The 17,153-nt window shown below is 38.3% G+C and overlaps 1 protein-coding gene across 1 annotated transcript in view; it reads left to right on the top strand.

Annotated features, from left to right (window-relative positions):
* The window catches only part of LOC150079329 (116 kDa U5 small nuclear ribonucleoprotein component), a 330,420-nt gene that overhangs the window by 213,562 nt on the left and 99,705 nt on the right, over positions 1 to 17,153 (top strand). The window contains exon 12 of the mRNA XM_090383490.1: positions 7,467 to 7,557. Coding sequence (XP_090239616.1) covers positions 7,467 to 7,557 — 91 coding nt within the window. The remainder of the gene's footprint in view (positions 1 to 7,466; positions 7,558 to 17,153) is intronic.

Here is a 17,153-nt window from a genome sequence, read left to right as displayed (position 1 = left end):
CTCGAATGAGTACAATGAACAATTGTACAGAGAAATAGAGTGGGCTAGTAAATCAGAATGTCTCATAATGGGAGATTTTAACTTCCCAGATATTGACTGGAACTTGTGCGTTGGTCACTCACACACTAGTAAGAATTTTGTGGATTTATTGGATGATTGTTTTCTGCAGCAGCATGTTCGAGAGGCAATCAGAGAGGGTAATACTCTTGATCTGGTTATCAGCAGTGATCATTCCCGAATTAAGAATTTGCAGATAAAGGAACCACTAGGTGGCAGTGATCACAGTGTACTGATGTGGGATTTTTACTTAAAGATATAATTACCATCATGGGTAAAGGAAGGGGTTTTTGCTTCCGTAAAGTGAGTATAGTGGTCTCCGACAGTTTTTAAATTCTGTACAGTGGGATCAACTGACGATGTTATCAACAGTAAATTCTAAGTGGGAAGCATTCAAGGAATTAATTGTGGATGCTACTAAAAGTTTCATACCTATTAAGAAATATTGTTCAAGGTGTTTAGGCCTAAATGGTTATCAAATGAACTAATGAGACTCGTAACAGAGAAGAAAAATGCATGGGATGCAAATAAATTAAGAAGTCTGTCAGGTCACAAAGGAGGTTAGGCAGGTGAAGGCAGATTACGAGAAATCCTTGGCAAAAGATGCTAAGAAAAACAGCAAGGATTTCTTTATTTATATAAACTCTAAAAGGAAGGGGATGAATCTGATTGGTCCACTTGACATCAGTGTTTTGACTGTTGATGATCCTGATCAGATAGCAAACAAACTGAATGAGTATTTTGCATCTACATTCACACATGAGGAATTATTAAGGTTTGTTAAACATAAGAAAAGCACCTAGGGTGGATGGGATCTATCCAGTTATATTAAAGGAGATGTCAGAGAAACTAAGCAAACCCTTAGCCATAATTATGAGAGCATCCTTGGACTCAGGGGAGGTCCCCACGGACTGGAGATGTGCAAATGTATCCCCAATTCACAAAGGGGGATCGAAGGGTGACTCGAGTAATTACAGACCAGTTAGTTAACTTCTGTTCCGGGTAAAATGATGGAGTCACTGGTTAAAGATGCATTGCAGAATCATCTAGACAAGACTGCAGCAATAATTCAGACACAGCATGGGTTTTTTAAGTGAAAGTCTTGTCTGACAAATTTGATAGGATATTATTATGTGGTTACAAAGGAACTGGATGCAAAAAATAATTTTGATATCATATATTTGGATTTCAGGAAAGCTTTTGACACTGTTGCGCATGAAAGACTATTGTACAAATTGGAGCAGAATGGTATTAAGGGTGAGTTGCTACAATGGATAAAAGGATGGTTAAGTGGGAGAAGACAGAGGGTGGTAATCAATGGGTGCTGCTCTTCGTGGACTAATGTTATTAGTGGAGTCCCACATGGTTCGGTGTTGGGTCCACTGTTTTGTATATTTATCAATGATATTGTTGAAGGTATATCAGGCTTAATGTCAAAGTTTGCAGATGATACAAAGGTTGGCAGTGTTGTTAATGACAGTAATGGAAGTGTGCTACTGCAACAGGATCTAGATAATTTGGGAGATGGGCTAAGAAGTGGCAACTGAAGTTTAACCTTGACAAATGCAAAGTACTGCATATGGGTAGAAGTAACCACAGAGAAACGTACCAACTGTGTGTTACTACATTTAAGGTGGTAGAAAATGAAAAAGACCTGGGAGGAATTGTGCAGGCAGATATGAAGTTTTCTGAGGAATGCAGACAGGTTGCCAGGGCAGGTCATGGGGTTTTGTCAATGATATATAGGAATTTTGCTAGCAGGGAAAAGGAGGTGATTATCCCTCTGTATAAGGCAATGGTCAGGTACTCTGTATAAGGCAATGGTCAATGGCCTTGAGTACTGCGTACAGGTCTGGAGACCTCATTTTAGGAAGGATGTAGATTTACTTGAGCGTGTAAATTGGTGAGGGGAATGAAGGGATCCTCTTACCAAGAGAGGCTTAAGTTCTGCAAATTGCAGTGGCTGGAGACTAGGCACTTGCGCGGTGATCTGATTGAGGTGTATAAGGCCTTGAATGGGTTGAGCACACTGAATTCTGATGAGATCCTTCCACTTGTTCAGATTACGAACCTAAGGGGGCATAAATTCAAATTAAGAAAAGACAGATGTAGAATAGATGTGCGGAAATTTGCCTTTAGCCAGCGGGTGGTTAATTGCTGGAATAAACTTCCATCTGTCGTGGAAGTTGATAGGTTGAACAAATTTAAGGAGGAACTGAACAGGCATTTGGAGGGAATGGTGTGATTTTTTTTTTTTTTGGCTGATGCTGCATAAGCTCATACACTTGCTTTCTTGCATCACATGCCACTACTACTATTTACAACAGTATCAAAATCTTTTTTGAAATCTAAAAATGTGAAGTTTAAATTACTTTTTTCCGTCCAGTTCCTTTGTTACTGCATCATAGTATCCAGTCGTAAATGATTTCCACTTAAGAAATTCATGTTGTTACTGCAGTATAATTGCTTAATTCCTGCATTACTTCTTTAACTAATGACTCTATTTTCTCTGGAACAGAAGTCAAGCTAAATGGTCTGTAATTACTTATGACTTATTTGAATTGGGGATACATCTCCAGTCCATAGGGACCTCCCCTGAACTAAGGATGCTCTCATAATCATGGATAAAGGTGTGCTTGCCTCTTTTCCTGCCTCCTCTAATATAATTGGATAGATCTCATCCACTCAATGTGCCTTTTTTTTTTTTTTTATAACATTTAGTAACAAATTCTCTTTTGCTTTCCTCTCAATTATCACAAAATCATTTAGCTCCCTGTTAAAATTTGATACACTTCTGGCATCTCCATCCCTAAAAAATTCCTCCTGTTTGAAAATAGATACAAAATATCTATTCAGTAAGCAACCTGAGCATATCATCAACAGTTAAACCTTTTATATCTAGTGAACCAATGTAATTCATTCCTACTTTCTTCTAGTGTTTACCTAAGTAAAGAAGTCTTTGTTGCTTTTCTTTGCATTCTTTGTCAGAAAATATTTTATAATCTTATCTGCTTTATTTTGCATAACCTCTTTTGTGATTGTTCTAGACTAGTTTGTATGTGTTGCAGGTTTCTGTATACATTGATAATTTATATGTATTCCATGTATTTTTCTTCTCTGCCACTAATCCTATCAGTTCAGCTGATGGCCATTAAGTTTTAAGCCTTAAACGTTATTTTTTAATCAGTATAAAAAACATAGTCGCTTCTACATTTAGTTCCCTGAATGCATCTCATTCAGAATTTGCTGTTGGTAACATCATCACTTGGTTCACTGCATAGAATTTAAAAACTGTCTGAGACCATTATAGTCACCTTTCTGAAAGCAAAATCTCTTCCCTTTTGCCTTTGGTAGTAGTTACATCTTTAAGTAAATCCCATATCAGTACACTGTGATCACTGTCACATAGTGGTTCTTTTATGTGCCGATTTGTAATCCATAAAAAGCTGCTGCTGATAATGAAATCAAGGCTATTGCTTTCTCTCATTGTCTCTCTAACGTGCTGCTGCTGTAGAAAACAGTCATCTATTAAATCCGCAAAATCTTGCTACTGTGTGAGCCTGTTCATGTTCTTTCTTCTGGCTTGATTAACGCAGTTTGCCTGTGTCTTTTACATGTTTTGTCAACATTTAAAAATCCAAATGGTTCTCTTCAATCCAACATATGTCATATCCATATACTTCAGTCATTAATTCTAGATATGTTCAAGAATATTATATGAAAATAATTTATTTTATCAAAATTTTTCATATTTTCTACTGCCATATTGAAAATTGATTACCATTAACAGACTAAACACAAGAACGATGATTCTGACTTAGCTGCATGCATTTCTACTGCCAAGGTTGTGAAGAGTTCTAAAATAGAGGAGTCTGTTCTTTTGTTCAGTGAAGAATTTCTTTTTGATTGCATGTGACTGGTGGTGCACAAGTTACCATTGAAAAATGATGTTCTCATAAATGCTGAGGTAGCACAAATTTTTATCTATTAGCAATGAATCATTTTCAGATTTGAAATTCTTTTGTGGACAACTTTCCATGAAGTGGCAGATGTTTTGCAGCATAATTTCTGTTAGTTTCAATGTGAGAAACATATGATGCTATTATGAAAGAATTGATGTACATTGATGTATGAATGCATAAGGAAACTTGAAATATAACAAATTATCTCAAGTTGTGCTTGGAATTTGAACAGTTCGTCATGGTAATGTTGCTGGGTGTGATGGGGTATTCAGCTAGGTTAGAAAAACAAAAACTGAGTTCAGATCTTCTCTTTCTGGTAAAGCTTCAGAAATTCTCTTGACAGCCAACCTAACAGTAGGGCCATTTTCATGAACAAAAGTCTGACATTTCTGAAGAGGGCAAAGTGTCAACAGTATCTTTCTTGATGCAACCAAATTCACTTGATGTCTAATGTATCCAAACAGAAATATACAGACAGAAAAATGTTAAGTAAGCTAATATTTAAAAGCATGATCTACTGGTAAATAATCCTATGTATGGCTGTATTTTAATATAAAATTCATATTTCAAATGAAATTTAATCTTTAGTGCAGGCTGGACTTGAAAAAAAATCTCCTGCTTTTTGAAGAAAACTTCCTATTTTTCCCTCTTGCTTACAAATGCCTGATGTCCAACTTTTTTATAGTCAAATGTTGGCAACTATGAAATTTATAAAATTATGGAAAGAAAAGAAAAGAAAATTGCAAGGTATTCAAATGTATTAAGGAAAAACAAAAAATTGTCTATTAATCTTTTAATCCGCTCTTAGTCTCTTCTTGAACGTAATACCATTGAGCTCACTGCCTCACATCTGCTCTTTGTCTTGCTGAACTTACAGGTGAACACTGGCAGAGGGAGATTTCACCTATCTGCAAAGAACAAATAAACAAATGCACTGTACAAGTATTTCCTACCACAAGTATCAAAAGCTTGTCAGAACGTGTAAATGTTTCTGCAAATATATAGAGACATTACATATACAGCAGTTGTTTCATCTGCAGGAATATAGAGACATTACATATACAGCAGTTATCTGCTTCACAGTGTTCTATACAAGAATTGTTATCACAGGATATGAATAAATGCATAAACTTTTGCTGGGTCATTTTGCAATTTACATGCGATCCTCAATTTTTTTACCTTGTTCTGGTTACAGATCAGGCATGTTGTACAAAAATGGAATTCTCAGCTCTTGAAAAAGTCATATCTGATTTGAAGAAAACCCACTTACAATTGTCAAAATTCATTATAAGCAATATCATTTTTGGAATATCATTTTTGGGGACAATATTATTGGTCCTTATTTTTCTCCCAGCATATCCATCAAGAATGGTATACCTACATGTTCTGTAGAACAATGTAATTAAGATTGTAAGAGCATTCAATCTCAATATGTCCTATTAAAGTTATTATTAAAAGCTATAAGAGGAAACCTCATACCTTTATGTAGGACCGGAATTCTTTCAATACTCACAGTTGAAGTATTATGTGATTATCTGATTATATGAATGAATGTCCCATATTTAATATTAAATAAACTCAATTACAATAACATTCTTCTTCTTTAATGCTGCCGAATGGCGTTTGCGACTTCGTTTTGATATTGTTCTCTGTCTAGCGCTGCGTGTAGAATTTGTGCTGTTGTCATGTGAAGCCAGGTGTTGATGTTATCTAGCCATGCCATTTTCGGTCTGCCTGGGCGTTTCTTGCCTTCGATCTTTCCCTCCAGGATGAGTGGTAGTAGGTGATATTTTTGTTGGTTCCTAGCGATGTGACCTAGGTATTTGCATTTCCTGCTGATGATGGTTTTGAGCAGGTCCCGTTCCGTGTGCATGTCCTGCAGGACCTGTGCGTTGGTTATCTTGGCTGTCCACGGAATTTTCAGCATTCTTCGGTAGAGCCACATTTCGAAGGCCTGGAGCTTTTTTGTAGTGGCTGATGTTAGAGTCCAGGTTTCTACACCGTAGAGCAGTATTGGCCAGATGTAGCATTTCAATGTGCGTAATTTGAGCATGATGTTCAAGCTTCTGTCGGTGAGGAGGGTTCTCCATTTGGTGAATGCCTGCCTGGCTTGTTCAATTCTGCTTTTGATTTCGGCCTCATGGTTCAGCTGGTCATCAATGAGTACTCCGAGATACTTGAAGCGGTGTATTTGCTCTAATTTTTCGTTGTTTAGTTTGATCGTGATATTGCTTGCAGTCCTGCTGACCTTTGTTTTCTTTCTGTTGATTCGTAGCCCCCATGCTTGGCTTTCTATGTTCACTTCGTTCAAGATGGTCTGTAAATCTTGTTCTGAATCCGCTATTAGTGCTGTGTCATCGGCATATCTTAAGTTATTGATGTAGTGTCCGTTAACTTTTATGCCGATGTTCTTGTCAGCCAGTGTTTGGTCGAAGATCATTTCCGAATAGATGTTAAAAAGAATGGGAGATAATGGACAGCCTTGCCGGACGCCTTTTTTTATTGGAATTGGGTCTGTCAGGTCGTTGTCATAGCGAAGCCGGGCTGTTTGATTCCAGTAGAGAGTTGTAATAAAGTTGATATCATTGTTTTCAAGCCCAAGTTTTCTCAGTCGGTCAATTAGGCGGTCGTGGTCTACTGAATCGAAGGCTTTCTCGTAGTCAATAAAACATATATACACGTCTTTTTGATGTTCATAGCACCTTTGTAGCAATATTTGTAAACAGAAAATTGCTTCTCTGGTGCCTAGTCCCCTGCAGAATCCGAACTGTGTGTGCACAGTTCGGATTCTGCAGTGCACTTTTGCACTTACATCTTATCCTTTGCTGAATCACCTTGAGGAAGACTTTTAGCACCTGGCTCATTAGACTGATCAGCCTGAAGTCTTCGCATTTCCGGCTGGTAGCCTTTTTTGGTAGGGCCACAAAGATGGATTGGAGCCATTCGGATGGAATGTCGTTGTTGTTGTAGATTTGATTGAACCATTTCGTTAGTTGTTGGATGTTGCTGTAGTCTAGTTGTTTCAGCAGTTCCACATGAATCTGATCAGGTCCACAGGCCTTGCCTGGCTTTGTTATTCGGATGGCAGGAAGACATGCACGATACGCTTACTACATATCGTATAGTAAACAGTATTTTATTATGGAGAGTCTGTCGTAAAGTGATTTGATCATACAGTGAACCAGTTGTAAAGTGGGGGGTTCACTGTATATAGATATATTAAAATAAGATAGTATTACTAGAATTGAAGTTTCTTAATGAGTCATAGCATTTTTCTGGAGAAAAACTGACAATGAAACCACTTTACACTTCAGTTCAAAGAAGTTTTGTTGAATTTAGATTAACAATTAGAGTTGCCTTATTTATTAGAGTAAAACTGGGTTTCTGATATATATGTGTGTGTGTTACTAGAATTAAGGCTGCTTTATGACCCACAGCTTTTTTCAGGAGAAAATTTACAAAGAAACCACCTCACAGCTCAGTTCAAAGAAGTTTTGTTGAATTTATTTTGGAACCACTGTACAAGTTGTTTGCGCAAGTAAGATAATTTTTTATAAATGTTTTTATTTTCATATTTGAATATTATAAGTTAGTTTTAGAAACTGAATTATATATTAAAAGTGCCATTTTTATGCATTTTACATTTGGACCTTTTAGAAAGATTTGCCAAGTTTCATTAATACTAGAACTGCAGCGACGGTCAATTTGACAGTTTCCTTACTTTAAATTGTTGTAGTTTTGTGGGCCCCTTTAACTACAGAAGTGTGAGTCCATGACTCACACTTCATTTCATAACTTTCCAATAACTTACAGCATACACAATTGCAAATAATTTTGCACACATTTTTCTTTTAAATTTCAGCTCTGTTCATAAAACTGTCAAAGCAGTCAGTTTGACTGTAAAATTTCAATAAAATTAGCCAATTTTATACAGTTAATTTAGTTTTTGCATTTATTTACTTTATGGCAAACATTTGTGATTCAAACCACCCTATGATCTGTGTAAGTATATGTCCAGGTGCATATGTCTGCATGTCACTTCAGGTCTGAGCGTATGTAAGAGTCACTACTATATATTCCTGCGCTGTGCCATTTTAGTTTAGTCTGGGTGAAACTTTATACACGGAAAAGTTTCAACAGTTTTTGCAGTGATAGTTTGATTGCATTACTAGAATGTGGTGGTCTCACCCAAGAGCAGATTCAAAAATGTCTAGAGGAATTAGAAAAGCTATCTGAAAATGAGTGGGGATAAATTTAGAGAAGAAGAAAGTGATGAATAGATTCCTAATTAGAGAGGCAAGGAATCTAGTAGTAATACTTGTGATCCTTGTACATAAGGTGATACTGTAGATGGTGATACATTATCATAAAAACTATATATGTCTATCGCTGGGCAGCAAACTGATATTACAAACTGTGTTAAACCTCTCAAAAGGTATCAATGCCAAATTAGATGATGAGAGGCAAACAAAACTACAGAAATATGCATGCGCCTCAGTAGCCAGGTGGGAAGGAGCAGCAGTGCGTAGCACACGCTTCTTGATTAGACCGGGGTTCGAGCCCGTCACCACCAAATACGGAGGATGCGGAAAGGTCAGGGAATGATCACCGCATATCCCGGAGCAATATGGCCTTAGTTGCTAATGCTCCTAAAAAAACAAAACAAACAAACAGAAATATGCACTGTGTAATTCGGAAAGTGTATAGGAACTGTTGAAAAAAAGTGTCATCTGTTTAAATTGTGCAGATTAATTTTTAAACTTCAGTTTATTTCCTAGACAAAAAAGTTTTGTGTTCAAAATTTTGCTATCAGAAATATTACTTTTATGTGTATCACCATATGCACAACACTATGTACTGTTGCCAGTTTCTTTATATCAATGCTTATAATAAAACGTTGAAAACACAATAAGTCTATTTCATGCACAGTCAAAATAACTAGTAACAGTGGTTTCGGGTATTTTTGCTAGCTTGTGGTTCTAAATTGGTCTGGTATAAATTCAGCAATTTTTTATGTATATTTTTACTTTATTTTTTCATTCATATTTGGAGTTATCTATGTACAGGGTCAATCAAAGAAAGATGCTTAAGTTTAAATTGCACATATTTTTCGATATTCTTAATGTACAGAAATGTTTTTTGTATTGATTAGCATAAGTAGACATGGGAAAATAGTTTATTAGTGTTTATATACCTCACAACAGTGTATAATTGATTGTGAAAATTGGCAGCTATTCTGTCAGTAGTAAGTCTGATGACAACAGATGCTATTTCTTCTTTCAGTTCATCCAGTAGGAAGAGCTTATTTTGCAGAAATGGGATACACTGACAAAACTGGTGCAAGAGTCAGTATCATTGAGGTTACTTTAGGAGTTCAAGGAAACTATCGGAAATATTAATTACACTAGTGTTCTAAGAAAGTGCATCACTTAGGAATTTCACATTTCTAACCCTTTTTCGTGACAGTATGTTACATTAATGACAAGCATCACAAATAGAAATAGAAACAAAAGATATTTATTAATAGCTAAGGCAAAGCTAAGTAATAATTGACAGGTGCTCTCAAAATATTCCAAAATGAGCATTTACAACCGTTATACAACAGTTTTGGTAAACACAACGATCATGGCTGAAATGTTAACAGAAGCCCTCAATTTGCTTCAGTTAATCATTTTAAATGGAAAACAAAATGAAAAGTTCACCAGGTACAATCAAATATTTAGTTGAACCGCCGTTGGCCCTAATGACAGCAGCACACCATCGAGGCATTGACAAGATCAATTTCAGAAGATAATCAACTGATAGTTTGTGGTTCCAAACACGAATTATGGCTTCTGAAGTTCATGAAGGGTGTTTGGTTTCTTTCTGGCAACTGCAGATTCCACACAATGCCAACAGTTCTCTATAGAATTCAGGTCCGAGCTATTTCCTGGCCAGCTAAGAGTTGTAATGGACCGTTCTTACACCCTTTTTTTTCACCTGTAACAAATGTAAACATATTACTGTCGAACCTCTTCATTCAGAAATGAAGCTAAAGTAACTACAGAAGTGCCTACTTACACTTTTTGCCCTATGACAAAGAGCAGAGTCGTCCTGAAAGATGCAGTTACTTGGCAGGTTGAAATGGTCTATAATGGTTGGCAGCAATTTGCCTTCCAATATAGCTAGGTATCCATTGGCATTTACGGAACCTTTTATAAACTGCAGGTGACCTACTCCGCAATACGAAATACACCCCATATCATTTGGCTGGTAGGGAATTTCACTGTAGACACCGTACAGTCTGGATGGTTTTCTTCACGCCTACAGCGAATCGTTTGTCTCCCATCGCTCTGATGGGAGACAAACGATTGAAATTCATGCAGGTTGAATTTCTTCTCATCCTAGAAAATAACTGACTTCCACTGCTCAGGGGGGTCCATTTGACTTGCCCCTTGCACCAAATTAATCTGGCCACCTTGGTTTTTTTGTGTGAGGAAGGGCTTCTTCTTAGGACTATGGGCTACAAGTCCATTTTTGAATTGGCATCTTCTGACTGTTACTGCATTTGCTACCGCTCCTGCATGTTCTTCCCATTCTCTTTTCAGGTTAGATGAAGAAGCTTTATGGTTTTTAAGGCATAAGTGCTTCAAAATGCAGTTCTGTTTTGGTGTAGAGACACATTTTTGGTGTCCAGTTCCTTTTTTCCTTTCAGCAGAACCAGTATTCTTGAGCTTGGAAAGAAATCTACTCACTGTCCACTGATTACAAGACACTCTATAAGCAATATGATGGGAAGAACATCCTTCCTCACGTAATGCAACAATAGCACTCTTTATTTGTGGCATTAGCCACGTAACTCGCCATCCTGACACAAGCAAGGAATGACTGCAACTCTTGCAGGGCGTGCTTATATAGCTGAAAGTATTAGTAATGGCTGCATGGTGCAAGAAAGCCTATGGCTTATGCTGCACCAGCCAAAAAAAAAAAAAAAAAATCCGAACAAAACAATGATAAAAAAAAAAATAAAAAAAAAACCCAAAACAATGATTAAAAAAAAAAAAAAAAAAACTAATAATTAATAAAAGAAAAGAAATTAAACCTATCATCCTATGCGTTTCCCTCCCCCAAAGGTACTATCCAGATGACCTTTGAATTCCCCCAAACTGTCAGCCTCTACCATCCATGTAGGCAACTTATTCCTGTAATTTATAACTTGTTGGCTAAAATAAAACTTCCTGCAGTCCAATCTAAACATCTCCCCTGTAACTTGAATTTATGTCCCCTAGTTTTTGCGTTATAATCTTGAAAATTTCTTCCTCATTCATTTTACTGATGCCTCTCAGAGCCTTAAACACCTCAATCAAATCTCCTCTAAGGTGTCTAGTTTCCAAACTCTGCAACTCACATATTCAAAGTCTTTCTTCAAAAGGATGCCCTTTTGCCGTTCTCACCAGGCGAGTTACCCTCTTTGCACCCTTTCAAGAAGCTCGATGTCTTTCTTTAGGTGCGGTCTCCATACTTGAACACAGTATTCCAAGTGTGGTCTAACAAAAGCCTTATATGATGGGATTATCACATCCCTATCTGTACTTGCAAGTTTGATAGATCATCGATAGGACACCATGGACCTTCCTTGCAACCTGTTTACAATGCTCAGAGAATTTCATGTCTGACTGTATCGTAACACCCAAGTCCCTTTCCTCCAGAACTGGTTTTAGTTGAAATCCACCAAGTGAATAAGTTATTTTGGGATTACTGTTTCCCAGGTGTTAATACCTTACACTATGTTGGATTAAAGCATAGCTGCCATTTTTTTGACCATTCCTGAAGTCTATCTAGGTCTCTCTGAAGAAGCTCAGCTTGACAGTGATCATTAACTACTCTACCAATTTTAACATCTGCAAATTTAGACATCACGCCCTCTATACCTTCATGAATGTCGTTTATGAAAATTAAAAACAACAGTGGTCCCAATACTGATCCCTGGGGAACCCCACTTCTTACATCAACCCAATCTGAGGAATAGCCATTTATTACAACTCTCTGCCTCCTGCCCTGAAGTCATCCTGATATCCATCTAAGAATTTTCCCGGTGATTCCAACCTGTTCCAGCTTATAAAACAACCACTCATGTGGGACTGAGTCAAAAGCAGTGTTGAAATTATTCCCTAAATCCAACTGTTGAGTGACCCTTTCAAAATAGCGAACTAGATTTGTTAAACATGATTTTCCCTTTACAAAACCATGATGAGTATCCTTGAGAATTTCAATTCTATCCAAATGATCCTGAATTACACCCTTGATCATTGCCTCCATGATTTTCCTTACCACTGAAGTCAGACTGACAGGTCGATAATTTCCCACTTCACTCTTAGAACCACCCTTATGTATGGGCGATACAGTGGCACTGTTCCAATCCAACGGAATCTGCCCCAAGTCAAGTGATGCTCGCATAATTAGCCTCAGTGGTTCAATGCACTCACTTGCTGCCTCCCTTAAGATTACAGAGTATATTCCATCAACTCCAGGAGCTTTACTGCCTGTAGGCTTGAAAGTTTTTTCATTAAATAATCTTGTGAAATTTCAATATCATTAATTACATATTTTTCAACTTCGCTCCCACAGTTTCCCATTGCCACAAAAGGTTTTTTTTTCTGTAAATATCGATGCAAAATAACTGTTGAGTTCATCTGCAACGGCAGCTGGTGTATTTAATATTATCCCCTTTCCCTTACGTAATGGTCCGATCTGGTTTGTCCTGCTCTTCTTAGCATTTATATATGTGAAGAATTCCTTATCCCCCTCTTTGCTCTATTTGCTAGCGATTTCTCGTAAACTGCCTTTTCTGTGGCTCTATTACAGATCATCTTGTAGCTGTTATAGGCTTCAGTACTTTTTATTGCTCTTTAACTTTTCCATGCCACCTTTTTCTGCCCAAGTATGTGGCAGCTTCACTATTCATCCAACTTGGAACCCTCCTCATGGAGTATTTTTTTAATGGTAAATACACATTCAAGGCATCTGTGATTAATGTTTTAAAAGCATACCACAGTTCAATTGTATTCGTTCTCTGTGCGATATCTACCCAGTTAATAGAGGCCATGTAGCACCTTAAGGCATCGTAATTTCATTTTCTGAAATTATAACCCATTCCTTTGCCTTTTACTACTGCTACTTCTCTCTCTTCATCATCCACCGCAGAACTCTGTGTTCACTTCCTGCTACTGGTTCCTCTGTCAGCCCTGTTATGTCATCTGATTCATGGGTGATGATGATGAGGTCTAAGATATTCTTTTCTCTAGTACTTTCCCTGACATGTTGATACAAATACTAGTCATCTAGTTGATTTAAAAATTTTGTTCCCCATGTTGAGTTTCTTTCCCATTTTCTCCAATCAATTAGAGGCAAATTGAAACCCATAATAAGACATTGATGCTTACTTGCCCATTCCATTTGCATGTAGAGTCTTCCGTCAATCTTCACAATTACCTGGCCTGTAGATTACTCCTACTCGCATTGTACTTTTGTTTCCAACTATCTCACACCATACAGATTCTATACTAGAATGTGAAATGTCTGAATCCGGGAAAGCTATCGTCACTCTCAGGCTGCTTCTGATAAGAAGCATAACCCCACCACCCCTTATATCTACCCTATCCTTCCTAAATACATTATACAAGCCATACTGAAACTCATCATCCCATATTTCCTGTTGGCATCACATTTCCATAAGCCGTATTATATCCGCGTTACTTGTTTTAACTAGCAGTTCAAATTCTCTCATTTTATTGATGACACTTCTAACATTACTATATAAACAATTAAAATTTACTGTTCTTGTATTTAACAACCCTAACACAATCCTTGAAGTTTTTTAGGCTCTCTTCCCTGGCAATTAGCTACCCACTCACTTGAAACGTTTCTGCCCCCAGAACATCTAGATAACATGTCCAGTTGGGGAAACAAGATAAGAATTCTTGAGGTATGTGCAAGAGTTACTCTGACCAATATTATCAGATAAACGCGTGTCAGTATTACCCCCCCCCCCCCCCCAACTAGCAGTTTCCCTGTACTTAAGAAAAAAACAACAAATGTTCATCAATTTCAAAAACACACAGAGACATGACATGTACATCCAGTTCTCCAATCTAAGAAGGTAGATAAAAAACAGTATCAATTTGGCCTACCAAAATCACTTATCTAACCTACAGAATGCAATGCTAAACAGGCATGATATGGGTCCATTCTGGAAGCATTGTAAAATGGGTTATAAAAACCACAAAAATATGAACAAAATGGAGACCATTCAATTAGATGAATTTGCAAATTTCTACAGTGAACTATATACTGAAAAAGCTGATCACAGTAGTAAGCTGGATAACACCTCTCCCTCCTCATATTTTAGTGATATCCTGACACAATTTGAAGTCAATCCAGAGACTTTATTGAATACCCTCAACAAATTTAAATTAAGCTATGACACAAACACAGAGAGTCTCCTCATGGCACTCTGGAAACACTGCTTTGTTGTCCTGCAACAACAACAACTTCTTCATCTGATCAAAGCCATTTCAAAAAGGGATCACTCCCCGGAAGATTAAAGGAAACCACTATCACCCCACTTTTTAAAAAGGGGGCAAAAGACACACCTACCTCATTTCGACCCATACACAAAGCTAACCCCCTAAGCAAGATCATTGCGAACCTCCTTTACTCTCAGCTCTGCTCTTTCATGAAATACAAATTCAGCCACATTCATCATGGCTTCCTTATGGGCAGATCAACAGTGACTAACCTACTCTCCATAGAACATGACATCAAACATAGCCTTGATAATAACAATCAGATAGACATTATATATCTGGACCTACAGAAAGCCTTTGACTCGGTACTACACAAGTTGCTTTGCCTCAAATCAAAGCACATAGGTTTATCAAGTAATGCCTTATCACTTATGTCTAACTTCTTTGACATCAGGAAAAGCAGAGTTCTTTTTGAAGGAACTTACTCCTCCACTTTCCATACACAAAGGGGAGTCCCACAGGGTTCTCCTCTGGGGCCACTACTCTCTGCTGTATACAGGGTGTTTCAGTTAAACGTTTCAGAACTTCTAAGAGGGGTAGGGTACATCCTGACAACTCGAAATCATATAGCAATGTGGGGTCGGAAATGCTTTCCTGAAGCGGTGTTGTACACAGAAGCACCATAAAGAAAAGAGACCGTAAGTGAGAAATCGTTTTAATAATACATGAAAAGAAGCAAAAGGTACACGGATTAAAGTAAGTGTTCGAAGTTTCTTCCACGGGCTACAATGCACGCCTCACATCTCCGACGCATGGACATCCGAACATTCTGGAATACTCCAGGCGAATTTCGAATTTCTTCGGCAGCTACTGCGATTCTTGCAACCAGCTCCTCAGCATTCTCAACGGGGGTGTCATAAACTAGCGATTTTATATGACCCCAGAAATAAAAATCAAGACATGATAGGTCGGGTGACCGAGCAGGCCAACGCACGGGACCACCACGTCCGATCCACTGTTGACCAAATGTGACATCCAGGTAGTTACGAACATCTCCGCTATAATGGGCAGGGGCTCCATCGTGTTGGAACCACATTGTCTGTTGCGTCGATGCAGAAATCTGTTCATCTCTCAAAAGTTGTGGCAATACTTGCTGCAGAAAGATCAAGTAGATAGGTCCGGTTAGACGACACGGTAACAGGTAAGGGCCGATGAGGTGATCTCCCATAATACCGGCCCATACATTGACCGAAAATCGAATCTGTGCTGCACGACGTCGTATTGCATGCGGGTTCTCGACCGCCCAGATATGGTCGTTATGCGTGTTGAAAATTCCTTCCCTTGTGAAGGATGTCTCATCGGAAAACAACACCAGCAGGAAAAAGGGGATTTGTAGCACATTTTCCAAGGTACCACTGTGCGAAAGCAATACGAGGTGCATAATCCTCCGGTTGCTGTGTCTGGACACGCTGCACGTGAAACAGATGCATGTCTTGTTCTCGGAGAATCCTCCAGACGCTGCAATGGGAAACCCCGACTGCGTTTGCTAGACTTCGTGTACTCGTTCTTGGATTCCCCTGTACATGCTGCAGCACATTCTGTTCGATGGCTGGAGTCCGTGCTGTTCTTACCCTGTCCCTGTCAGCTCTTTCAAATGAACCTCTCTCAGCTAACCTCTGTTGCAGTCTTGCAAAGAAATTATGACTGGGAATACGCCTCGTCGGATATCGTTCCGCGTACAAATGCTGTGCGGCTGGCCCACTACAATTTGCAGCCCCGTACGCCAAATGCATATCGGCTAACTCTGCGTTCGTGTAATCATCCATCCTACTAACTTGGCGTTCTTGTTCAAGAAATTCGAAATTCGCCTGGAGTATTCCAGAATGTTCGAATGTCCATGCGTCGGAGATGTGAGGCGTGCATTGTAGCCCGTGGAAGAAACTTCGAACACTTACTTTAATCCATGTACCTTTTGCTTCTTTTCATGTATTATTAAAACGATTTCTCACTTACGGTCTCTTTTCTTTATGGTGTTTCTGTGTACAACACCGCTTCAGGAAAGCATTTCCGACCCCACATTGCTATATGATTTCGAGTTGTCAGGATGTACCCTACCCCTCTTAGAAGTTCTGAAACGTTTAACTGAAACACCCTGTATATTAACGACATACAAGATTGTATGCAACATGTTGACATCAAAGTGCTCTCGTACGCAGAGGACTTGAAAATATACAAAACCATCAAAACAACACAAGACTGTGAATCACTGGAAAATGGACTAGACATCATCACCCGATGGATCACAAACAATGGTCTAACACTAAACTTAAACAAATGCTGCACCATGTATATTGCAGACTATCACAGACATGGGATAAAAAATTTCCCCCCAAGATTAATTATCCCTATAAAACTAATAACCATGAGCTATCGAGAATACATGAGGTTTCAGATTTGGGAGTATGGTTTTCTGACAAGGGAAACTTCAACACACATGTAAATAAAACTACAGCTAAGGTCAGATTCCTAGTGTACAAATCTAGGTTGGAATTGAACACAAAATCCTACGATGAATGGTGCATTCACTTCGGGATGGTACCACTCTACCAAAGAAGGGCTGCGGCAGACT

This window comes from Mastigoproctus giganteus, chromosome 10 (assembly GCF_048544385.1).
Source record: "Mastigoproctus giganteus isolate SK-2022 chromosome 10, ASM4854438v1, whole genome shotgun sequence".
Classification (NCBI taxonomy): domain Eukaryota; kingdom Metazoa; phylum Arthropoda; class Arachnida; order Uropygi; family Thelyphonidae; genus Mastigoproctus; species Mastigoproctus giganteus.
The sequence above is the reverse complement of the archived record's forward strand: the minus strand, read 5'-3'. Positions and strand labels throughout refer to the sequence as shown.